Raw genomic sequence first — 25,807 nt, forward strand, 5'->3', positions numbered from 1 at the left:
CCACTGCGCCACCAGGGAAGCCCTCTCTCTTTTTTTATTCTCTGTACTATTTACCTTTTTAAAAATATTTATTTATTTGTTTGTTTGTTTATTTAACTGTTTGGCCACGGAATGCAGGATCTTAGTTCCCTGACCAGGGATCAAACCCGTGCCCCTTGCATTGGGGGCGCAGAGTCTTAACCACTGGACTGCCAGGGAAGTCCCCTATATTATTTATCTTTAATCTTTCATATTCCCTACTGCTAGGTATGGGTTTAGTTTGCTTTTCTTTTCCTACTTAATTATGTTGTTAAGTTGTTGATTTGAGGTCTTTTTTTTTTTACTGGAAGCATCTATAGCTACAATTCTTCCTCTTAACACTGCTTTCACTGCATCCTGTAAGTTTTGGTATGTTAAGTTTTTGTTTTCATTAGACACAAATCATACTTTGTATGATATCTTTTTAAATCTGTTGAGACTTAATTTGCGGCCTAACCTATGGTCTGCCCTGGAAAATGTCCCATGTACACTTGAGAAGAATGTGTATGCTATTGTTGTTGGGTAAAATATTCTGTATGTATCTGTTAGATCTAGTTGGTTTATTATGTTATTTAAGTCCTCTATTTCTTTACTTATCTTTTGCCTGGTTGTTCTCTCCATTATTGAGAATGGGACGTTGAAGTCTCCATCTGTTGTTGTAGTGCTCTTTCTCCCTTCCATTCTGTCATTCTTTGCTTCATGTATTTTGACCTTCTGTCGTTATGTAAATGTTTACAATTGTAATATCTTCTTGCTGTATTATACCTTTTATTTATATAATGTCCTTCATTGTCACTTGTAATCATTTTTGATTTAAAGCCTATTTTGTCTGATTTTAATATAGAAACCTCTGCTCTCTTTTGGTTAGTATTTGCATGGAGTATCATTTTCCATCCTCTGACTTTCAATCTGTTTGTGTCTTTGGATCTAAAGTGAGTCTCTTGTGGAAAGCATAGAGTTGGATCATGTGGGTTTTTTTTTTAAATATTTATTTATTTATTTTTGGCTGCGTGGGGTCTTAGTTGTGGCACATGGGATCTTTTGCTGCAGCACGTGGGCTCTTTGTTGCAATGGGTGGGCTTCTCTCTAGTTGTGGTACATGGGTTCCAGAGCTCGTGGGCTCAGTAGTTGTAGCACATGGGCTCTGTAGTTGAGCGCGTGGGCTCCAGAGTGCGTGGGCTGTGTAGTTGCGGCATGTGGGCTCTCTAGTTCTGGCGTGCAGGCTCAGTTGCGGTGCCAGGGCTTAGTTGCCCCAAGGCATGTGGGATCTTAGTTCCCCAACCAAGGATCGAACCCGTGTCGCCTGCATTGGAAGGCAGATTCTTTTTTTTTTTTTTTAAAGAATTCCTTTATTTTTATTATTTATTTATTTTTAGCTGTGTTGGGTCTTCGTTTCTATGCAAGGGCTTTCTCTAGTTGCGGCAAGCGGGGGCCGCTCTTCATCGCGGTGCGCGGGCCTCTCTCTATCGCGGTGGAAGGCAGATTCTTAACCACTGGATCACCAGGGAAGTCTCTGGATCATGTGTTTTTATCAATTCTGCTAATGTCTGTCTTTTAATTGAAGAGTTTAATCCATTTACATTTAAAGTAATTGCTGATATGGAGAGACTTCTGTCATTTTGATATTTGATTTCTATATGCATTATAGCTTTTTTTTTCTCATTTTCTGTGTTATAGTCTTGTGTTTAGTCGATATTTTGTAGTGAAACATTTAAATTCCTTTTTCATTTCCTTTTGCATATATTCTATAGCTATTTGTGGTTACCATGGGAATGACATCTAACATATTAAAGTTTTAACACTAATTTGATTTTATACCAGCTTAACTTCAGTAACAAACAAAAATCCTTTACAGCTGTCATCTCTTCTTTCAATTGTTCATGTCACAAAGTTACATCTTTATATATTGTATGCCTAGAAACTTAAACTACTAATTCTTTTAAATGCATTAGTCTCTTAAATTATGTAGGAAACTACACATGGAGTTATAAACTAAAGTTACAATAATAGTAGCCTTTAGATTAACAATTTAAAAAAGTCTTCTAAATCATGTAAAAACAAAAAGTGGAGTTACACGGGACTTCCCTGGTGGCACAGTGGTTAAGAATCCACCTGCCAATGCAGGGGACACGGGTTCGAGCCCTGGTCTGGGAGGATCCCACATGCTGCGGAGCCACTAAGCCCGTGCACCACAACTACTGAGCCCGCGTGCCACAACTACTGAAGCCTGCGTGCCTAGAGCCCGTGCTCTACAACAAGAGGAGCCACTAAAATGAGAAGCCCGTGCACTGCAACAAAGAGTAGCCCCCCCTCGCCACAACTAGAGAAAGCCCGTGTGCAGCAACAAAGACCCAACACAGCCATAAATAAATATATATATATATATATATATATATATAAAGTGGAGTTACAAAGTAATACTAGCTTTTATAATTGCCCGTGTATTTGCCTTTATCAAGATCTCTATTTCTTGGTATAGCTTTGAATTACTGTCTAGTGTCTTTACATTTCACCCTGGAAGAATTTTCCCTTAAGAATTTCTTACAGAGCAGATCTAGTGGTAACAAACTCCTTTAGCTTTCATATATGGGAATGTCTTAATTTCTTCCTCACTTTTTTTTTTGGCTGTGCTGAGCTGCATGTGAGATCTTAGTTCCCTGACAAGGGATCAAACCTGCACCCCCTGCCTTGGAAGCATGGAGTCTTAACCACTTGACCACCAGGGAAGTCCCTCTTCCTCCCTCTTGAAGGACAGTTTTGCCAGATACAGGATTCTTACTTGACACTTTTTGTTTGTTTGTTTTACACTTGAATATATTGAACCACTGCTTTCTGACCTCCCAAGTTTCTGATGGGAAATCTGCTGATAATCTTATTGAGTGCCCCTTGTATGTAACAAGTTGCTTCATACTTGCTATACTCTTATCTATCTTTGGCTTTCAAAAATTTGATTGTAATTTTCTCAGTGTGAGTCTCTTTATTTTTCTTGGAATTCATTGAGCTTCTTGGATGTTTCGTCAAATTTGGGAAGTTTTCCGCTATTTCTTCAAATATTCTCTCTGACCCTTTCTCTCTCCTCTTTCTGGGACTTCCCTAATGAGTATGTTGATTCATTGGGTGTATCACAGGTCCCTTGGGCTCTACTCACTATTTTTCAATCTTTTCTTTTTTTCTGTTCCTCAGACTCAATATTTTCCACTGTCCTATCTTCAAGTTTGCAGATTATTTCTTCTTCCTGCTCAAAATTTTTTTTGAATCCCTCTAGTGAGTTTTTCATTTTAGTTACTGAACTTGTTGCTCCTGAATTTCTTTTTCATTTCTTTTTTTTTTGTTTGCCGTGCCACATGGCTTGCGGGATCTTAGTTCCCTGACCAGGGATCAAACCTGGGCCCCCTGCAGTGAGAGCATGGAGCCCTAACCACTGGACCGCCAGGGAATTCCCTGTTTTTCATTTCTTTTTAGGTTTTCTTTTTTTGTATTGATGGTTCTATTTTGTTTTTACCTAGTTTTCTTGACTTTCTCTGTATCTTCCTTTAGCTCCTTGAGCTTTTTTAAGATGGTTGTTGTAAAGTCTTTGTCCAATAGGTTTGCATCAGATGTTTTTTAGGAACAGATTTTGGAGCGGTTCCAAACGTAAGCTACTATGTTCTCAGACTCGTTAGCCTCCTGGCATTGATGTATGGCAATATATGCATGAAATATTGCCAACCTAAGAATTTCACCGAGTCTCATTATATAAGCACAACTGATTAAATTAGTGCCTGTATGACTCAGTCTCCTGCCCTCCTTCTGTTTCTGGAGGTCTAGTTGTTATCTTATGGCTTAAAACCCCAACCTTCTGATCACATAGTTGGTCTTTCAGGCTTTGCACTGAGTCATCTCTTCACCATGAACTCTCTGTGAGCCCAGATGAGTTACTTATTTGCATAACTATCCAGTCTGGAATTGACCGTGTCTTTTTCCAGCACCCTGTCCCGTCACCCAGCTAGTTCTCTGGGTCTCCCTTTCAAGGTGTCAACAGTCCAAGGATCAGGAAAGAAAGAAATTGTTATCGTGGGATTCAGAGGTCAGGAAACATGGCAGACACAGAGACACTATTTTCATCTTCATTTCTTTCACTGAAATATTGATTTTCTTTCTTCCACGTTGGCATTATTAACAGGTCTTTTTGTGTATTGAATTTCTTTCAGGTGACAAAGGAAAGCCCAAGACCACAGAACCTACCACTTGTGAGCCAGCCCTGTCTGAGGGAGTCTCACTCCAGAAACAACTAATACAAAGAGTTTCAGAGGACTCCCAGTTGGGCCAAATCAACGATAAGGAACGGTCATTGGAAATGCAAGAAGGACACTTGAGACCAGAGATAGAACCCCAGAAGGGGAAGCTCCCTGGGAAACCAAGCTCTGAATATGGCAGCTTAGGGACACCTGGTGGTGTGTGTTCAAGGATTGTAGAGGAGCCGGTCCCTCCAGGAGGTGCAGTCCATGACCATGACTCATGTGGATCTGGTAATGATCTCATGATTCAGGAAGAGGAAAGTATCTTTAAATGCAACGAATGTGGGAAAATTTTTAATAAGAAACGCCTCCTTGCTCGACATGAGAGGATTCACTCTGGAGTGAAGCCCTATGAATGCACAGAGTGTGGGAAAACCTTTAGTAAGAGCACTTATCTCCTTCAACACCACATGGTCCACACCGGGGAGAAGCCCTATAAGTGCATGGAGTGTGGCAAGGCCTTCAACCGCAAGTCACACCTTACACAACACCAGCGGATTCACAGTGGAGAAAAGCCTTATAAATGCAATGAATGTGGAAAGGCCTTCACCCACCGCTCCACTTTTGTTTTGCATAACAGGAGCCACACTGGAGAAAAACCCTTTGTGTGCAAAGAATGTGGAAAAGCATTCCGAGATAGGCCAGGTTTCATTCGACACTACATCATCCACAGTGGTGAGAATCCGTATGAGTGCTTTGAATGTGGCAAGGTCTTTAAACACAGGTCATACCTCATGTGGCACCAGCAGACTCACACTGGGGAGAAGCCCTACGAATGCAGTGAATGTGGGAAAGCCTTCTGTGAGAGCGCAGCCCTCATTCACCACTATGTCATCCACACTGGGGAGAAGCCCTTTGAGTGCCTCGAGTGCGGGAAGGCCTTCAACCACAGGTCATACCTCAAGAGGCACCAGCGGATTCACACTGGGGAGAAGCCCTACGTGTGCACTGAATGTGGAAAGGCCTTCACCCACTGCTCCACTTTTATCTTGCATAAACGGGCCCACACTGGAGAGAAACCTTTTGAGTGCAAAGAATGTGGGAAAGCATTTAGCAATCGGGCAGACCTCATTCGGCACTTCAGCATCCACACTGGAGAGAAGCCCTACGAGTGCATGGAGTGTGGGAAGGCCTTCAACCGCAGGTCAGGCCTCACCAGGCACCAGCGGATTCACAGTGGAGAGAAGCCCTATGAATGCCTCGAGTGTGGGAAAACCTTCTGCTGGAGCACAAACCTCATTCGACACTCCATCATCCACACTGGAGAGAAGCCCTATGAGTGCAGTGAGTGTGGAAAGGCTTTCAGTCGCAGCTCATCCCTCACTCAGCATCAGAGGGTTCATACTGGGAGAAACCCTGTCAGTGTGACAGATGTGGGAAGAACCTTCACAAGTGGGCAATCCTCAGTCAATCTTCAAGAACTCCTATTGGGGAAAGACTTTCTGCATGTAACGACTGAGGAAAATCTTTTGCCAGAGGAAACATCTTACTCAGAATCTGATCATTCATACCAAAGAGAAACCCCACAATTTTCTTCCCTGTGAGAATACCTATTGCAGGATATCAGTTGTCATCTAAAGAGTCATATTGGAAATTGACCCAACCTAGAGCCTTATTCTACATCTGAGAATTCATCAAGGAGAGAGACCCAGTGGTTATTATGCACTTAGGAAAACCTTCAGCTACATCTTTCTTCTTAGTTTACACTTCAGTGTTATCTCAGGAATTTTTTTTAAAAAGAAGGGAGATACTTAAAATAGAAAATGAACTACAACATGTTTCTTTCAGACTTCCTTGCCAAGCTATGGCACTTTGTCATTGATTCCTTAGTTAATTGGCAGGAGGATAGTTTTGTTTCCATGGTAAAGAACCTAGACTCTATGTGTCTTGTATATACATTCATTGCTATCCAGTTTAAAGAGAGTTAGACAGGTCTGAAAACTTTCATTGAACATCTCCTTTGGTCTAAAACATTGTCTCTATTCTTAAGGACCTTAATTTTTCGATTTGAGCCAAATCATCAAATACCTTTATATTTAAGGAGATAAGAATACACATATGAATGGGCACGTTCTGTTGCACCATTTTAGACTATTTAGGCTTTGATTCTTTGAAGACAAACCTTTTCTTCATGTGGTTTTAAAGACCTAATACTCAGACTTTTTCTTGGTCCTGTACTATTATTGGTTTACTAATTGCTCTAGTTATGTGGTAAATCTTTTAATCAGGTAAAGTGAGTCCTCTGTCTTCAGTCTTCTTATTTAAAACTGATTAACACTCCTCGTTACTTTGAATTTCCATGTAAAGTTTTGGATAAGCTTCTGTTTTTACCAGAAAAAAACTGTATTGAATTTTGATAGAAATTGAGTTAAATTGGCAGATTTATTTGTTGAGAGTTGGCATCTTTGCTGTTTTGAGTCTTCCAATCCATGAAAACATTATGTCTGTACATTTATTTGATATGGCTTGATTTACTTCATTACTATTTTATGTCTCAGTAATAGGTCCTGTACAATTTTTATAAGATTTATATATAGGTATTGTTTTTTTTGAGTAATTATAAATGGCATTGATTTTTAAACTTTCAATTTCCACACAATCTTTGGTAGTATACAGAAATATGTATATTTTTCATGTTATTTTGGTATCCTGCAACCTTGCTGTTTCTTTTGATAGAATGCTTGGGATTTTCTACATAGAAGTATCATCTGCAGTTAGAGACAGTTTTACTTCTTCCCATCTGTATACCTGTTATTTCCTTTTCTTGTCCTACTACACTAGCTAAGATTTCCAATATGACATTAAATACTAGTGAGAAAACATGTTCTTGCCTGGGTCCTGATATTAGGGGAAAAACATTCAAATTTTCTTCATTAACTATGGTGTTAGTTGTAAAGTTTTCTTCATAGAGTTTTCTTTATCAAGTTTAGAAAGTTTCCCATATTCCTAATTTACTGAGTTTTTTTTGTTATTGTGAATGAGTGTTGAACTTTGTCAAATGCTTTTTTTGTTATCAGTTGATAGAATCCTGTGTTTTTTCTTCTGTAGCCTGTTGATATGATGTATTACATTCATTTGAGATTTGAATGTTGAACCAGCCTTGTATCCTTGCAATAAGCCCCACTTGGTCATGGAGTATAATTATTTTTATATATTATATTACAGTATTAAATATGCTAGTATTTTGTTGAGGAAGTTTTCCTCTAATTTCATGAGTGACAATGATAGGTAGTTTTCTTTCTATATATATATATTTTTCTATTGTCATTGTCTGGTTTTGGTGTCTAGGTGATTCTGGCCTCCTAACATGTGTTAACAGGTGTTCTATTATTCGGAAGACAGTGTGTTGTATAGAATTGGTTTTATTTGTTCTTTTAATGTTTGGTGGCATTCTCCAGTGAACCATTTAGTCCTGGAGATTTTTCTTTTGTATGCTTTTTAATTATGTATTTATTTTATTTAATATGTATAGAACTATTCAGAGTATCTATTTCATATTGGATAAGTTTTTATAGTTTATCTTTTTCTAGGAATTTTCCCATTTCATCTAAATTTTCTTATTTGTTTAAAGTATTCCTTTATTATCCTTTTGACGGCAGCAGAATCTGTACTTATAGCCTCTGTTTTATTCCTATTATTGGAAATGTGTTAACTCTCTTTTATCTTTGTCAGTCTTCTTAGACATTTATCAATTTTTTTATTTCAAGGAACCAGCACTTTATATAATTTTTTCCTCTATCTTTTCCTAATTTCACTGAATTTTTTTTTCTGGTCTTTTTTATATCCTTTCTTCTACTTGCTTTGATAGTATTTTCCTTTGCAGTTTCTTGAGGTGGGTGCTTAGGTTATTGATTTGAGGGTTTTTTTTTTTCCACTTTACTAATGTAAGCATTAAGTTCTATAAATTTCCCTCACAGTACTGTTTTAGCTTCTTGTCTTACATTCTAATTACATTTCATTCAGTTCTAAATATTTCTTTATTCGAGACTGTCTAACCCATGGATTATTTAGAAGTATGTTGTTCAATTTCCCAGTGTTTGGAGTATTTTGTGCTTTCTTTTAATTTCTTTTACATTTGATTTGGCTATTTAAATTTTTTGAGGTTTGTTTTATGACCCAGGATATTTGATGAATGTTCAGTAAGGCTGCTTGAAAAGAGTGTGTATCCTACTGTCATTGGGTGGAGTTTGTATATGTATGTACCAGATACTGTTCGTTGATGGTGTTTTTCAGATTTTCTATATCTGCTGATTTCCTGCCTCGTATTTTTATCAACAGCTGAGAAAGGGGTGTTGAAGTCCTGCAGTTTAATTCTAGAATTGTCTCTTCCTCCTTTAGTTCTGTCAATGTTCACTTCATGTATTTCAAAGCTCTGTTGTTTGGTGCATACACATTTAGGATTGCTATGTCATCTTGGTGTAATAACCCTTTTATCATTATGCTTTCTTTTTGCTCCTCTAAAATTTTTTGCTTTGAAGTATACTTTATCTGATATTAATATAGCTACTATTGAGTTTTTTGGTTAATGTTTGCATGGTTTATATTTTTCTGTAATTTTATTTTCAACCTTATCTATATTGTTACATTTGAAATAATGTAATATGTGAATATTGTGAATAGCATATACTTGGCTCATTTTCTTATATCCATCTTACTGATTTCTGTTTTAAAATTGGTATATTTAGGCCATTTAAATTTAAAATAATTATTGATATTTTTAGGGCTTACAACTACCATTTTATGATGTTTTTGTTGCTCTGTTGTTTGGTTTTGAGGGGGTACTTTTTGTTGTTTGTTTTGCCTTCTTATGGGTTCCTTTAATGTTAGGAGCTCCACTTGATATATCTGTGATGTTTTTGAGTATATCTCTTGTATTTTAGTGGTTACTCTAGGTATTGTACATACATAACTTATCACAGCCTACGGTATCAACACTTTAGCACTTTGACACATAGAAACCGTACTTCCATTGGGTACCTTTACATTCCCCATTCTTTTAATATAATTGTCTTAAGTATTTCCTTTTCATATACTGAACACCATATTGAATGATGTTCTTTTTGCTTCAACTGTCAAACAATTTTTACAAAACTCAGAAGAAGCACAGTCTGTTTACTTCTACTTTTACTCATTACATTGTTCTTTCTTCCTTCTTGAAATCTCAAGTTTCTTCCATTAACAGTTTCTTTTTAAATTTTTTGCCCCATGAACATCTATAGCCTGTCTTTTGTTGCAGATTTTCTGGTAACAAATGTTTTTGTTTTCCTTCTTCTAAAAATGTCTTTATGTTTCCTTCATTCCCAAAGGATATTTTTGTGGGATATAGGATTCAGGGTCAGCAGTTCTTTTCTTTTAGTACTTGAAAGGCAAGTAAGTCATTTCCTTCTGTCTTCCAGATGGGAAATCTGATCTGTTTCAGTTGAGAAATCTGCCGCCATTTGACTCATTATTTCCCTATCTGTAATGTATCCTTTATGTCAAGTGCTTTGAAAGTGTTTTTTCCTTGTATATAGAGTTCAGAAGTTTGATTATGATGTAACCTGCCATAAAATTTGGGGGGCTTATCCTGTTTGGTGTTTGCTCAGCTTTTCAAATTTTGTGGTGTATGCCATTTGGCAAATTTGGGAAATTTTTAGTTATTCTTCAAATAGTTTTTTCAGCCCTTTGTTCTCTTGTTGTTGTTCCATAGGATTCTCAGGCTCCCATCTTTTTGTTCCCCCCAGTCTGTTTTCTCTGTTGCTCACGTTGATTAATTTCCATTGATTTCTCTTTGAGCTCACTGATTCCTTCTCTCTCATACATAATCTACTATTGAGCTCATCCAGTGAATTTTCGTTTTGGTTTTTGAATTTTTCAATTGTCTGATTTCCATTTGGTTCTTTTGCCTAGTTTATGATGCCAAAGAAGGACTCTGAGAAAACAAGCAAAACTGTGTAGTCCAAAGTCAGTGGTTCTCTGGTGGTTTATCTTGATACTGGAATAGAAATCCAAAAGTATCTGGAGGAATGGAAGACCTGCCATCTTCTGTGTTGTTATCCACAAATATTTCTCAAGAAAATAAAACTGGGCAACCTGCAGATTGTTCAGAGTTGTGTTCTCCAGGGAAGATTTGTGTGTAAAATTTCCGAGCTCTCTAAGGCTTGTTATAGCCTCAAAGGAGAATGGGCTACTCCTCTTCCAAGTTCAGTCTTCCTCTTTGCTGTTGAACACATTCTCCCATATTCCCCAACTTGTATAGGGCCTGTGTCTTTCTTTTGTGCCTCTACTTCTTGGTCTTTAACTTCTCCCTCTGAATCCCCTTCTGTCCTCACAATCTATACCTGTGTTCCTCACCCCCAGGCACTTTCTGCCCTACATGCGCATTGAGCTCTGCCCTTCTCTTTTCTCTCACAGATACACCCTGTGTGACTGTTCTGTCCACTGCCTGTCCTCACCCCCTCATGTCCCTTTCGCTCCACTGACAACTAAAGAATGACCTCCACCACGGTTGCCTGACTTAAGCAGGTCTCACAAAGTTCCCTTTTGTCCTCTCTCCTCCTCCCGCCCTCCCACCACTGTTGGACTGCTGCCCACCTCTCTGACTTGAAGGTCCTTTCCTGGTTTCTGTGAGTTCTTACCCTTCTTCAGAGAGTCTGTGTCTTCAGCCCATGTATTAAACAATGTGCTTCCCAGGGTCCATCCAAGGCCATTGCTGTCTCACTTGTGATGTGTTCCATGAGTGAGTTAATTCCCACTCAATGCATTTTATACTCAGTGATCTACAGAGTTCCCCCAAATCTGTGTCTCCAGGTTGAATGTTTCTCATGTCTGTTACCCTTTGTTCATACTTCCACACCTTCTGTGTATTCATATACACTGAGTTAATGCATGTGTCATTTGGCCAAGACCATCACCATGAGGATGCACCCATAATAATTCTAAGAGCAAGCAAACACGTGGTATTACTGTATATCAGCCATTGTTTTGAATGTTTTAACACATCAACTCTTAACCTTTGCAACAAGACTATGTGGTAGGTAATATTATCCTCATTTTACAAATCAGAAAACTGAGGAACAGAAAGATTAAGGAGTTTGCCCAAAATTGTACAGTTGTTACAAAGTATGAGATTAGGGATTGGAGGCCATTTAGGCTGGCTGCAGAGTCCATGCCCTTATCACTTTCCTAGATTCCTTCTTGTAGTATGAATCTTTGTTTTCCTGGTCACTATTCATTTTTACTAAAACGGATCAAATAATACTCATTTGATCTTTCTCATTTTATAGTACATCTTGGCCATCCTTTCAGTTTGAGTGAGAAACCAAACTCAGTCTTCAATGGTCGCATCATCTCTTGTAACTTTGTAGGAAATATAGATAATCTCTGAGTTTGAGGAAGCAGGGAAGTAGAAAAGGGCTAAGGTTGGCATTTGGTTTTAGACGTTGTGTTTGAGGTGCCTGAAAAAACAGTCTCAGTGAATTCCACTATCTTCTGTCTTGTTGACCAAGCCAGACACCTCACAGCCATTTTTCTTTCATCATCCTCACATCCAGCCACTGTCTGATTCTGTTCATTTTACGTTTTTATTTTCCTCAGTAGACAGTATATGTGTGTGTTAGTGAATGGCCACACACAGTAGTGTATTTTTATGTTTGCCTCCCTCACAGTGTTTACACAAAACTGTGTGTATAGTTGGCACAGTATATGACATATGTTGACCACAAAGAGAAACTATATGGGCTTTTATGGACAGATCTATAAGACTTTAAAAGTCATAATGAATGACTGTGTTGAAAGTCCTCAAGACTACCCAGGTTTATGACTTACTAGCAAGCATCAAAGGACTCAGCATATTATACTCAACATCGATGGTTTATGACAGCACAAGAATACAAAGCAATCTCAGTTAAGGGAAAAGATACAAGGACTGGAGTCCACAGGAAGCCAGGGACAAGCTTTAGGAAATCTGAGTGCTTAATTTAAGTTCTGTCAATGAATTTTGACTGCATGTGTGAAATGTCTACTAGGGAAACTTATTAGAACCTCAGTGCCTATGATTTTTATTGGGCACTCTGTCTAGAGCATAACAAAATTCTAGACCTCCAGAAGCATAGCAGGTTAGCAGCATAAGCCACCGTGTTTACACAAACAATAGGTGCACTGAGCCATTCATCATTTCTGAGAATGATAGGAAGCCTCCTGAAATCTAAGTCCCCAAACTTTAGCCAAGGGCAAACTTTGAAGCTCAAAGGATAGCATGCTATATTAACTCTTCTTCACAGTGACTTAAATGATACCTAAATGTTGAGGAAGTTCAAATTTCTTTAACAAATACTAAATACAGTTTGCTACAACAAGAAATAAGTCATAGCTTTGAGGTGAAGGCTTATATACATGTAAATCACTGTAACAAAAACAATCAGTTATGTCAGAGTGGAAATTCTTACATAGTCGTCAAGATTTAATTTAGTGATGACAAAATATAGAGAATGTCTGGTGAGAAAGAATCTTGCCTCTCAATAAATCTGTGTCTATTTAGATATGTCGTCAGTGGTTTGACTTGCAAATATTCCCTTTATTTGTACAAAGATGTAAAGACCAGGTCAATGCTGTGTATTTCCATTGCACATATGTCAACAGTTTCTCATTTACTTTTTGTTCCCACTGTTGAAACTTGTAGCCTTTGACTTCAACAAAGAGAAAATTAAAGAACATGGGGTCATAATAATTCCTACATCATTAAATGTGCATAACTGGAGATTAAAGGGTGTGTTGTTGCAGGCTTAGTTAAGTTCATGGACCTGTCTGTGAGTTTTACTGAGATGGTATGGGAGCATTTGGTCCAGCCGGGAGGGCCCTCTACAGAGACGTGATGCTGGAGATCTCTAGGAATCTGATCTCTGGGAGTATTTGCCTCGCCCCTTTGTACTCATACTCTGGCCCGCAGACTGCCTTTCCTGTCTTAGTTATCGGATGCTGAGGTGCCTCTGGAATGCTCAAAGACGTCATCCTTGAGTTTTGAGGGTTAAAGATTTGTAATCTGTTCACAGGTATGTTACACACCTGACAATTGAATGGTCTAAGCTAAATTGTAAATGGGCACTATTTTCCCTTCCTTGGAGCAGTGTCAAGAGCATGGACCCTCTAGTCAGACCACCTGGTTACACTTCCTGGCCTTGTTCTAACCAGCTGGATGACTTGAAGGAAATTTCTGTCTGCTGTGATTTTTTTTTTTTTCACACACACACTGTATTTTATTTTTACAAGAGATAAATAGACTGACATCAAGCATTGTACATGGATGACCACAACAAAAGCAACAATGATTGCAGTTACCAAACATGAAACACACTCATACTATGTCATAATATTGACATTCAGTCCAGTAATCCTCCACTGTAGCAGCTCCTTTACTTTGCAGTGAAAATTGATTTGTATATTCTTTGCCTCTGAGTCCTTGTGGGATTTTTTTTTAATTCAAACAGAAAGTCACAAAAATTATACTCATCCTCATCAGTTCACTCAGTCCCATGTAATTAATTTTTTTTCATCTTGATCTTTTGTTAGCACTTTTATGAGTTCATCAGTTTTTCATTAGAGTTCTGGAAATGCTTATTCATTCAGTTCCTGCTGTGATTTTTAATTTGGAGATCCGTGTATTAAGCATATATTTTTTGTTGTTGTTGTGCCCCACGCCCCTTTTTAGTCTTTTTTTTCCTCTTCTTTTTTTTTTATAAATTTATTTATTTATTTTTGGCTGCTTTGGGTCCTCATTGCTGCACGTGGGCTTTCTCTCTAGTTGCAGCGAGCGGGGGCTACTCTTCGTTGAGGTGCACGGGCTTCTCATTGCGGTGGCTTCTCTGTTGCAGAGCACGGGCTCTAGGCACACGCGCTTCAGTAGTTGTGGCACTCGGGCTCAGTAGTTGCAGCACGAGGGCTCTACAGTGCAAGCTCAGTAGTTGTGGCGCACGGGCTTAGTTGCTCCGCGGCATGTTGGATCTTCCCGGATCAGGGCTCGAACCCGTGTCCCCTGCATTGGCAGGCGGATTCTTAACCACTGCGCCATCAGGGAAGCCCCAAATGGGCCATTTTTATGTCACTTCCAAAGAACAGGGTGTCAGTGCATCAAGCCAGATGTGATCTTTAAGTTGCAACAAGGTAGAAAGTCATGGACAGAGCAAGGAGCAATTCCAAGGAGGGGCTGTCCAGGTGAGCAAGTAGAAGGCAGGTATTCAAGGGATGATGGTGTTAGTAAGGTCCCAGTTATCTCCCGTGGGATTGGTATTTTAGAGAGATTGTTCCACATGCCCTTCTCATAGACCCACACCTCTGAAAATGGCGAAGGACAACTAATTGAGGTCCCCAAATACACAGCGTGGCCTGTGGGCTCTTAGTTTCCCAACCAGGGATTGAACCTGGGCCCTCGGCAGTGAGATCATGGAGTCCTAACCACTGGACTGCCAGGAAATCCCCGAGACTGCCCCTTTCAGGACTAGCCAATTCTTAGAGGTAACAAACTACTCTTAGGGGCTATTTCTTTCATGTGTAAATTAAACAACCCAAAGCCCCTAATTGGAACCCCTCCTCTTTCTGACTCTTACACTTAGGAGACTATATTTCTCATCATCTAAGGGCCTGTGCTGGGCAAATAAGGTCAGCCCGTATGCTCCAAAGCCTGTTGACAGTATTCAAACCAGCCAATACCAAACTTTTTATCCTACCCTGCCTTGTCTTTCCTGTTGAAAACAAAATAAAAGCTCTGGACCATGCTTTCTTCACCTCTCTTACCTCCTGACCCATCCTGGTCTCCCCTCGTGGCCCTTTGTGATGTGCCCTGTCTCCTGTTTCTAGGAATGTGTGAGCATAAACTTCTTCCTTCATGACAATCATTCCCATTTCTGTGTATATTAACATACCAAATTAAACAATTCCTGGGTATATTCTAGAACACACAGGGAACATATTACGACTTCTTTACAGTGGCCTACAGGGCTCTACACAGTGAGCTTTAAAGTGACACTAGGGATGAACAGGAAGGAGCAGGTGACAGAATTCCAGGGTCAGGACCCATTTTTCACATTCCTTGCCAGAAAATATCTGGGAGTCTTTTTCCACCGATAGAGACCATTCATGGTGTTTGAGGAGACAGTCCAGAAATACTGCTTTCACTGATGCTCTGAGGCAAGTTGCTCCACACACCTGGTTGTTTGCAGGGGGAAAATACTACGTTACCCAGAAGGCTGAGCGCCGCGTGTTTGCGCCGATGCTGGGCCAGTGACGGCCCAGGACGGGGTGGGGGGGTTTCCTGCGGCCCGCGCCGGCGGGGGCGGGACCTCCGACCATTTGGAGAGCCGCGTCATCTGTCTGTGCCGGCTGGGTCCTCCGGGGCTGTGGGGACTGTGGCGGTGGGCCGGGTGCGTTTCCCAGCCCCGAGCTGGGCAGGCCTGTGAGGAGGGTGTGTCTTACCTCTGCGTCGGTGTACGAGCCCAACACCCGCCCCGGGTCCTCCGTACGGGAGTGTCCCGTGAGCGCCCGCCGGGGCCCCGACCCCGTCCCCGCGGCTCTGACGCGACGGCCTGGGCCTCGTGCGCATTTTGCGCCGGGGAAACTGAGGCTCGGAGTGTGACCGTCGGCTGAGGTGACCCCCCCCCCCCAACCCCCTCATCCCCCCGCTCTGGGCAGGAGGCGGGCGGCTGAATCCTGGAGCCGCCTCTGCGGCCCCGCTCTCTCCTCACGGTCCCGTGATGGCGGCGGCGTGGTTGGACCCGGCGCGGGTGAGTGGACCATATTGCTGGCATTGCTGCTTCTCCGCTGGTTCGGAGAGGGCTCCTGGGCAGGCTGGAGGCTAAGTAAGCCATTGGGTTTCTCTTTGTCCTCGTCGTTTACTTACAACAAGTGGCGCTGACTCGTTATTTTATCCGCGGTCTTACCACAGATTTGGGTCTCCGACAGGTGTTTCATCAGTGCGTGAAGGATGAATGATGCTTCCTTCCTTCCCGTCACACTTAAAATCTAGAATTCCAGCTTCCCCATCCTCCCGGCCGACCTCCTCTGACCTTCCGTTCTTCCCTGGCTCACTGTTCTGCAGACACACCAACCTGACCATGATAAGTTCTCTGTCGCCCCGCCCCGCCCCGCCCCGCCCCGCCCCGCCCCCCAGTCTTTATATTTGCACTGGCCTTTACCTGGAGTACTGTTCCTGTATCTTTTTTTTTTTTTTTGGCCGTGTTGCAGGGCTTGGGGGATCTTAGTTCCCCAACCAGGGATCGAACCTGTGCCCCTGCAGTGGAAGCATGGAGCCCTAACCACTGGACCGCCAAGGAAGTCCCACTGTTCCTCTATCTTTGCAGAACTTCCCTCTCACATCCTTCTGGCCTCTGCGCAGATGTCTCCTATTTGAAGAGGGCTTTTCTAGCAGTTAGCTTAAAGTGGCCCCTTCCTGTTGCCTGTGTTCTGGCATTTTTGTGTAGGGAACCTGGCAAAATTCCTGGTTGAATTTGTCCAGGATGCTGTGGGAGCAAAGAGAAAACAATGAGAAAAGAACCATAATAGCCGGCCGGCCTCCATTGAGTCTTTGCTGTTAGCAGGTAGACAGGCATAATATATCACCTCATGTAATCCTCACCTTTTCAGAGCTAAGTTCTGTTATTATCACTGTTTTGTACAAGAACAACTTGAGACTCAGAGAAGTTCAGTTTCCTGCCCAAGTTCACTGCAGTTCTTAAGTAGCAGAAACTAACAACCAGTATGTCGCCGCCACAGCCTGTATTTTTACCCTCTTCTCTACGAACGGTGGAGAGGGATGCCTGGAGGTGACACCTAAAGTAAACTTTGCAAGCCATGCAGGCTTCCTTCCGGTAGGCAGTCTTGGCATGAACCAGGGACATGGCATTTCAGCAGGCGGAAGAGTGTGGACCAAAAAAAAGGTATATTGGTTGTTTAAGGAACCCCCAGAGGGTCTTTGCGATTGCCAGAATCCTCCCCACTCCCCCATCTGCTGAGACGTGTCCTGGGAGGGCCAGACGGTGTGGCCGTTGGCTGAATGTTCCATCCTGCTCAGCCAGGACAGACATCATGGCCAATCAAAGGCTGTTGTTCTCCTGGCTACAGCCTCCAGTGTCCTCAGCAGTTCCTATTCCCTGGTCCCTGGAGTATTCTTTCCTCCGGGATACATGCTGTGAGGCCTCAGGTAGAAAAAAGAAGTGATGACTCGTTGTGGATTCTCCCTGGGAGTCTCCAAGGTTCACATGGCAGCAGGAGCTGGTCCAGGCCCTGCCACTTCCCAAGCAGGTACCACCACCTCAGGTGACTCTCCTGTGAGGTGGGTGATGATGAATCTGCGCCTCTGCCCACGTCTGCAGAATTATTTTCAGCGGCGGCTGAAATGAATGTAACTGGGAAATTTATTTAAAATGCTTCACATCTTCATTAACTGTGGTTTTACTTTGCCAGTGGGTCATGGTTATGCTGTTAGACCTCAGACCAGAGGAACCTGCTTTTAAATCCTGCCTCTGATCACAACACATGTAAACTTTGGGTGAACTGGTAGAGCTCCCTGGGCCTCAGGTCTCCTGACTGACATGAAGATGATAACGGCATTGACCTCACCGGCTGTGGCCAGTCACCCCGTGTTTCTTTTTTCTTTAATTCTCATAACTATTATCGGTGAGAATCATTGTATTGATTCAGAAATCAATGTTCAGAGGAATTAAGCGAGGCCCCCAAGTTCACACAGCAGGCAAGTGCTGACTTTAGGACTTCGGATTCAAACCTCAGGAGTGGGTGGGACTTAAGAGCTGGGGACTTTCAGACACTTTAACAAGACATGTAAATGCCTCAGCACGAGGCAGGCACACAGTGAGGACCAGTGAGTCTGGGGTGCTGTTGCTGTAATTATTATTGGTATTGTTTTTGTCGTCATTGTTATTCTTTCCCATTTGTCTGACATCTCAGCACCCTCACCATTCCGTGCCTCACAGTCTGTGTGGGAGGCTCCTGACCTCGTGTCATTCTCCGTCGGCTCCTGCCTAGGAGGCTTCTGTGGGCTACGCTGCTGTGATCAGTCTAGAGCAGTGTCTGCCTCCTGGAGTCCAGCACAGAGCTCAGCCTTCAGGGGCTGTTTGGTCTCTGCATCTTTGCCATGGAGAGAGATGGGCTCTGATTCCATCAGTAGCCCCAAGACCAACACAACTGCCTCTGCTTGACTTTCCAGATGCTTGTTACTTATGAGGATGTGGCCGTGACTTTTACCCGGGAGGAGTGGGGGCAGCTGGACCCCGCCCAGAGGACCCTGTACCAGGAGGTGATGCTGGAGACCTGCGGGCTCCTGGTCTCTCTGGGTAAGGCCTTCCCAACTTCCCCATGTGGGACCTGTCACTTGCTTCATTCCGCCCTCTGGCTCCAGGCCTGGTGGTTGGGAAGCCCTCTGTAGCCCATCTACCCTCCTCCCCACAGCTTCAGTTATTTTCTGGACTCACTCTTGCTGCCTGGTCTCCTTGTATCTCACTTAGGGAGGGTTGGACAAGAAACATAGTTTGCCTTTGGTCACAACCAAAGGAGAAGGATGTGTTGGGAGGAAATGGGGGTGTCTCACAGAACCCAAAGGTAGGAATTCCTGCTGGGCTCCTTGAGGGACTGATATAGCGACTTAGAGAAGCATGATTATGCCCTGGCTTCTGGGTCTCTTGTTCTGCCTTCTCTCGTGGGCCTGCTCGTGTCACTTTGTTTTCACAGTGGTTTTTTCTGCTGCAGCTATTTTGCAGAAGGAGGTAGTCAGCAAGTCCTTGCTCTCTGAGGCCCACTCCCTCCTCATCTCTATTTCTTGCTGTATGTTTATCTTATTTCTCTGTTCATGCTCTACTCATTTAGTTCTCCCAGCACGCTGTCCTCAGCAAGTAAGGAAAATAGGGCCGTTGTTGTGAGTCCCTCCTAAAGCTTAATCCATCCAACTTAAAAGGCACATCTTGGTTGTCAGCAGCTCTCCTTTGCATTTTTTGTCCGTCCTTTTGTGAAATGTTGATAAGAATAAATGATATATGATGTTCGTGCAAATGTCTCTATTTGACCAAATCACTGTGTGGGATTCCAAACCCAAGTTTTTATTTTTAGTAGTTCATGAAATGCTGAATTCTGGCGTCTCCACGTCTTCTCCTTCCTCTGGCCCTGTTTCCTGAGGATTGACTCCTCTGCTCATGCCCCCCTCTCACCACCACAGCCCACTTGGTCTGAGGCTGCTGACTCCCACGGGGAAGTGTTTGCTGCTTCCTTCTTCGTGTAGCACTTGGGAGACCAGGGTCTGGTGCCAGACCCCTGGTGTCTAATCCCTGCTCTGCTGCTTATGAGCTGTGTGTTCCTGGGCAGGCTACTGAACGCTTCTGTATGTCAATCATCTCATAGGTAGTATCTCATGAAGTAATACAGTACCTACTTCACACGTGTGTCGTGAGGGTGAGTGGCTCAGAACAGTGCGTGCTGACGCCTGGCTGTGTTCGGGGTTAGCAGTTGTGACCCCTGCTGCTGTCGCTGCTATTAATGATATCATCGTCGTCCTTGTTGTCATGGTCATCACCCTACACTTGGACTCAGCATTTTCTGGAACAGTGTTGTGTAGCTTTGTAGTTAAATACAGATGCCAGATGCCAGAGATGACTAGACTTTGGTTTTCATCTTGGCTCAGCCATTCATCATGTCCGTGGTTTCAGCAAATCATTTTATCTGCCTGAGCCTCTGTTTCTTCATCTATAAAATGGTGCTTATTGCAGTATGTACTTCATGTGGGTGCTATAAGGAAATCCTAAAATAGAATTTTTCATGCAAGGCCCACAAGAAGGTCAATATAACGCTTTGCTTAGGACCTAAAAAAGACTTAGATCCATGAAGACATTTACCTTGTTCCTGAATGAAAAGACTCAATATTTTAAATATTTATGTCATTTCATTTCTAAATTAGTTCATAAACTTAATTCAGTTTTTTTAAATGCATTTAAATTGCTTGGCACAGTCCTTAGAATATGGTTACATCTATAAATAGTTATTGTTTTTTTAAGACTTGTCTTTTTTGAGCAGTTTTAGGTTCACAGCAAAATTGAGAGGTAAGTATAGAGATTTCCCATACACCCCCTCCCCCCACACGAGCATACCCTCCCTCGTTCTCAATATTCTCACCAGAATGGTACATTTGTTATAGTTGATGCATCTACACTGACACATCATAATCACCCAAAGTCCATAGTTGACATTAGGGTTCACTCTTGGTGTTGTACATTCCATGGGTTTGGACAAATGTATAATGACGTGTATCCATCATAGTATCATACAAAATTTTTTTGTTGCCCTAAGAGTCCTCTCTATTCATCCCTGCCCCCTCACCAACCACTGATCTTTTTTACTGTCTCCATTTGTGTTTTCCAGAATGTCATATAGCTGGAATCATAGAGTATGTAACCTTTTTAGATTGGCTTCTTTCACTTAGTAATATGCATTTGTTTCTCGTTTCATGGCTTGATAGCATGTTTCTTTTTAGTGCTGAATAATATTTTACTGTCTAGATTTACCATCCTTTATCCATTTACCCACTGAAGAACATCTCAGTTGCTTCCAAGTTTTGGCAATTATGAATAAAGCTGCTGTAAACATCCATGTGCAGGTTTTTATGTGGACATAAGTTTTCAGCACCTTTGGGTAAATAGCGAGAACTGTGGTTGATGGATCCTATGGTGAAGGTATATTTAGTTTTTTAAGAACCCACCAAACTGTCTTCACAATGGTGGTATCATTTTGCATTCCCACCAGCATTGAATGAGAGTTCCTGCTGCTCTGCATCCTCGCTAGCATTTGGTGTTGTCAGTGTTCCACGTTTTGACCTTCCTTCCTTCCTATTTATTTATGGCTGCCTTGAGTCTTCGTTGCTGCGTCTGGGCTGTCTCTAGTTGCGGCGAGCAAGGGCTACTCTTTGTTGCAGTGCGTGGGTTACTCCTCGTTGTGGTGTGCGGGCTTCTCGTTGCGGTGGCTTCTCCTGTTGCGGAGCATGGGCTCTAGGCCCGCAGGCTTCAGTCGCTGTGACACTCAGGCTCAGTAGTTGTGGCATGCGGGCTCTAGAGTGCAGGCTCAGTAGTTGTGGCTCACGGGCTTAGTTGCTCTGCGGCATGTGGGATCTTCCCAGACCAGGGCTCGAACCAGTGTCCCCTGCATTGGCAGGTGGATTCTTCACCATTGCGCCACCAGGGAAGTCCCGTGACCATTCTAATAGTTGTGTAGTGGTATCTTGTTTTAATTTGCATTTCCCTGATGATATATTCTGTGGAGCATCTTTTCATATGCTTATTTGCTGTGTGTATATTGTCTTTGGTGAGATGTGTTTTAAGGTCCTTGTTCTTGTCTTTGGTGAGGTGTCTGTTAAGGTATTTGGCTCGTTTTAAAATTGGGTCATTTTTGTTTTCTTACTTTCTAATTTTAAGAGATATTTGTGTATTTTGGATAACTGTCCTTTATCAGATATGTCTTTTGCAAATATTTTCTCCTACTGCGTGGCTTGTCTTCTCATTCTTTTTTTTTTTTTTTTTAATTTATTTTATTTTTTTTGTCTGTGTTGGGTCTTCTTTGCCGTGTGCGAGCTTTCTCTAGCTGCGGTGAGCGGGGGCTACTCTTCATTGCGGTGCGCGGGCTTCTCATTGCGGTGGCTTCTCTTTGTTGTGGAGCACGGGCTGTAGGCGCGCGGGCTTCAGTAGTTGTGGCACGCGGGCTCAGTAGTTGTGGTGCACGTGCTTAGTTGCTCCGCGGCATGTGGAATCTTCCTGGACCAGGGCTCAAACCCTCATCCCCTGCATTGGCAGGCGGATTCTTATCCACTGTGCCACCAGGGAAGTCCTGTCTTCTCATTCTTTTGGCAGAGCAGAAGTTTTTAATTTTTATGAAGTCCAGCTTATCAATCATTTCTTTCATGGATTATGCCTTTGGTGTTGTATCTAGAAAGTTATCACATACCCATAGTCATCTAGGTTTTCTCCTATAATATCTTCTAGGAATTTTATGGTTTTGTGTTTTACATTTAGATCTGTGATTCATTTTGAGTAAAGTTTTGTGAAGGGTATAAGGTCTGTCTAGGTAATTGTTTTTATATGTGGATGTCCTGTTCCAGCACCATTTGTTAAAAAGACTAGCTTTGCTAACTATTATATTGCTTTTGCATCTTTGTCAAAGATTAGTTGACTGTATTATGTGGGTCTATTTCTGGGCTTTCAATTCTGTTCCATTGATCTTTCACCAACATCACACTGTCTTCATTACTGTAACTTTATTGTAAGTCTTGAGGTTGGGTAGCGTCAGTCCTCCCACTTTGTTCTTCTTCAATATTGTGTTGGCTGTTTTGGGTCTTTTGCCTCTCAATATAAACTTAATCAGTTTTGGATATCCACAAAATGATTTGCTGGGATTTTGATTGGTATTGCATTGAATCTATAGATCAAATTGGGAAGAACTGACATCTTGACAGTACTGAATCTTCTTATCCATGAACATAAAATCTCTCTCCATTTATTTTGTTCTTTGATTTCATTCATCAGAGTTTTGTGGAGTTCCTCATATAAATCTTGTACATATTTTCTTAGATTTATACCTAAGTATTTCATTTTGTAGGAGTGCTAATGTAAATGATAATGTGACAAAGGGCAACTAATCTAAGTCTGCTTTCAAATAACACTATATCACTTCACTGGTAACATGAGACCTTATAACAAAATAATCTTAATTCTGTCCTCCCATCCTTCATATCATTGCTGCCATTTGTTTCACTATGTAAGTGCATATATAATGGGTACATATATTTTATACATATATAAAAATAAGCATTTATATGTATGTATGTATATATATATAAGCGTGTGTAAGCTATGTACATAAGCATAATTGAATACATTATTACTGTTACTATTCTGAACAGACTGTTACTTGTTAGATTGGTTAAGACAACTAAAAGTTTTAACTTTACCTTCTTTTATTCCTCTTGCAGTATTCCTCCTTTCTGTATTTAGATCTGAGTTTCTGACCTACATCATTTTCCTTCTCTCTACAGAAGTTATTTTAACATTTCTTGTAAGATAGGTCTACTGGCAACAGATTCCCTCAATTTTTGTTTCTTTGAGAAATTCTTTATTTCTCTTTCAGTTTTGAAGGATAATTTCACAGGGTATGGAATTCAAGATTGGTGAGGTTTTTCTCTGAACACTTTAAATCTTTCCACTCTCTTCTTATGTGATTTCTGAGGAGAAATCATATGTAATTCTTGTCTTTGTTCCTGTATAGGTAAGATGTTTTGTTTTGACCTCCGGCTTCTCTCTGGATTTTTTCTTTAGCTTCAATTTTCTGTAGTTTTTAAATGGTATGCCTAGGTGTGGTTGTTTGTTTTTTTTTGCTGGGGGACAGGGGTGGGGGTAGTGAGCATTTATCATGCTTGGTGTTCTCTTGGCTTCCTGGATCTGTGGTTTGGTGTTTGACATTAATTTTGGGAAATTCCCAGTCATTGTTGTTTCATGTATTTCTTCTGTTTCTTTTTCTCATTTTTTCCCCTTTTTAAATTTGCATTACTTGTATATTACACCTTTTATAGTTCTATGGTCCTTGGATGTTCTGTTTTTTTCAGTCTTTGTCCTCTTTGCTTTTCAGTTTTGAAGGTTTCTATTGATATATCCTCAAACTCAGAGATTCTTTCTTTAGCTGTGTCCAGTCTACTGATAAGTCCACCAGAGGCATTCTTCAGTGTTATTTGATCTGTAGCATTTTTTTTGGTTCTTAATTAGGATTTCCTTCTATCTGCTTACAATGCCCATCTGTTTTTGCACGCTGTCTACTTTTGTTTATTAAAGCCCTTCGCATATTAATCAGTGTCATTTAAAATCCCTGATCTGATAATTCCAGCATCCCTTACATGTCAGGTTCTGATGCTTGCTCTGTCTCTTCAAATTGTGTTCTTTGACTTTTAGCGTGACTTATAATTTTTTTTGATAGCTGCATATGATATACTGGGCAAAAGTAACTGCTGTAAATAGGCCTTTAGAAATGTGGTGGACGGGACTTCCCTGGTGGTGCAGTGGTTAAGAATCCGCCTGCCAATGCAGGGGACACGAGTTCGAGCCCTGGTCCGGGAAGATCCCACATGCCGCGGAGCAACTAAACCCATGCACCACAACTACTGAGCCTGTGCTCTAGAGCCCACGAGCCACAACTGCTGAGCCCGTGTGCCACAACTACTGAGCCTGTGCTCTAGAACCTGCAAGCCACAACTACTGAAGCCTGTGCACCTAGAGCCCATGCTCCACAACAAGAGAAGCCACCACAATGAGAAGCCTGCGCACCACAACAAAGAGTAGCCCCCGCTCACCACAACTAGAGAAAGCCCACATGCAGCAACAAAGACCCAATGTAGCCAAAAATAAAATAAATTAAAAAAAAAAAAAAAAGAAATGTAGTGGCAGGGCAGGAGGGAAAGAGTGTTCTATAGTTCTGTGATTTGGTCTCAGTCTTTTAGTGGGCCTATCCCTCTGGACTGTGAATGTCACAAGTGTTTATCTCCTCCACTAAGGTAGGACAGGATGGCCAAAGTTGACTGGAGTTGGGTATTTCCCTTCTTCCAGGCCATTTAGGCTCTGATAAAACCCCAGCAGTTTAGGCTCTGGTTAACTAGTTTCTTCTGAGGACAGGCCTGGTTAAAGACAGAGTGCTCTGGTATATTTCAGAATTGGTTCTTTTTCCTTCCCCCCTGCCAGAAGCCCAAGGGGATTTTTCTCTTCTATTTTTTGTGGGAACTTGATTGAGCTTCTGGAGAGAAATCTCATAATACTGTGAGGGCCTGCCTGTGACTGCGTCCCCTGGAGTTTTTTTTACTCTCAGAGTTGTCTGCACTGAACCTCCACCAATCCATTCATTACCGTTCAGGTTTCCTATCCTGGCGCTGGTTCCTGTGGCAGTTTCTGCTCATGAGTCTCTGCTCTTGTAAGCTGTGACTGACTGTATTCCCTGTGTCTCCAATCCTGGGGATAGCAGTTTACCTTGTTTCCTCCCCTCTGTTATTGATCCAAGACGACTTGTTGATTTTTCAGTCTGTTCAGCTTGCCACTTGTTGTTAGGATGGAGTGGCGACTTGGAAGCTCCTTACAGGCAGAACTGGAAACAAGAAGTCGACTAAATATTAGTTTTGACTTAACTGTTAGGATTTAAAAATTGCATGGCAACATGGCAGATTGATGAAGCACCTGGGCTCAGGAGCCACAGTTCAGTGAAATCTTCTCAGGAAGTGACATTTGAGCTGAGACCCAAAGAATTAGAGTAATGTAGAACGAGCAAAGTAGGGAAAAAAACAGCCTTCCAGTTAGAAGGGACAGCACGTGCAAAGGCCTTGCAGTCGCAGAGAGTGTGACTCCTGACAGCTGAAGAAAGACTCCTTCACTTTCCACTGCCCTGTCCCTGAGCCCCGTGCTGAGCATGTAGCAGACAGGAGTGAACATTTGCTTAGTGATGACTAACGAATCCTGAGCTTTGGT

The 25,807-nt window shown here is 41.8% G+C and overlaps 1 protein-coding gene across 9 annotated transcripts in view; it reads left to right on the plus strand.

Annotated features, from left to right (window-relative positions):
• Positions 1–25,807, plus strand: part of LOC309617248 (uncharacterized protein) — a 52,016-nt gene that overhangs the window by 14,830 nt on the left and 11,379 nt on the right. The window contains exons 1-3 of one of the 9 annotated variants that reach the window (XM_082369203.1): positions 14,120–16,048; positions 16,227–17,200; positions 18,487–18,613. The exons of 1 other annotated variant lie outside the window; for it this stretch is intronic. In XM_082369203.1, the coding sequence (XP_082225329.1) occupies positions 17,147–17,200; positions 18,487–18,613 (181 nt within the window). In that variant the 5' untranslated portion in view covers positions 14,120–16,048; positions 16,227–17,146. Of the gene's footprint in view, positions 1–14,119; positions 18,013–18,486; positions 18,614–25,807 lie in introns of those variants that run through there. 7 more of the 9 variants (XM_082369205.1, XM_082369202.1, XM_082369204.1 and 4 more) reach the window with 7 other exon arrangements.

Source organism: Balaenoptera borealis, assembly GCF_965194805.1.
Source record: "Balaenoptera borealis genome assembly, chromosome: 19".
In the NCBI taxonomy this organism is placed as follows: domain Eukaryota; kingdom Metazoa; phylum Chordata; class Mammalia; order Artiodactyla; family Balaenopteridae; genus Balaenoptera; species Balaenoptera borealis.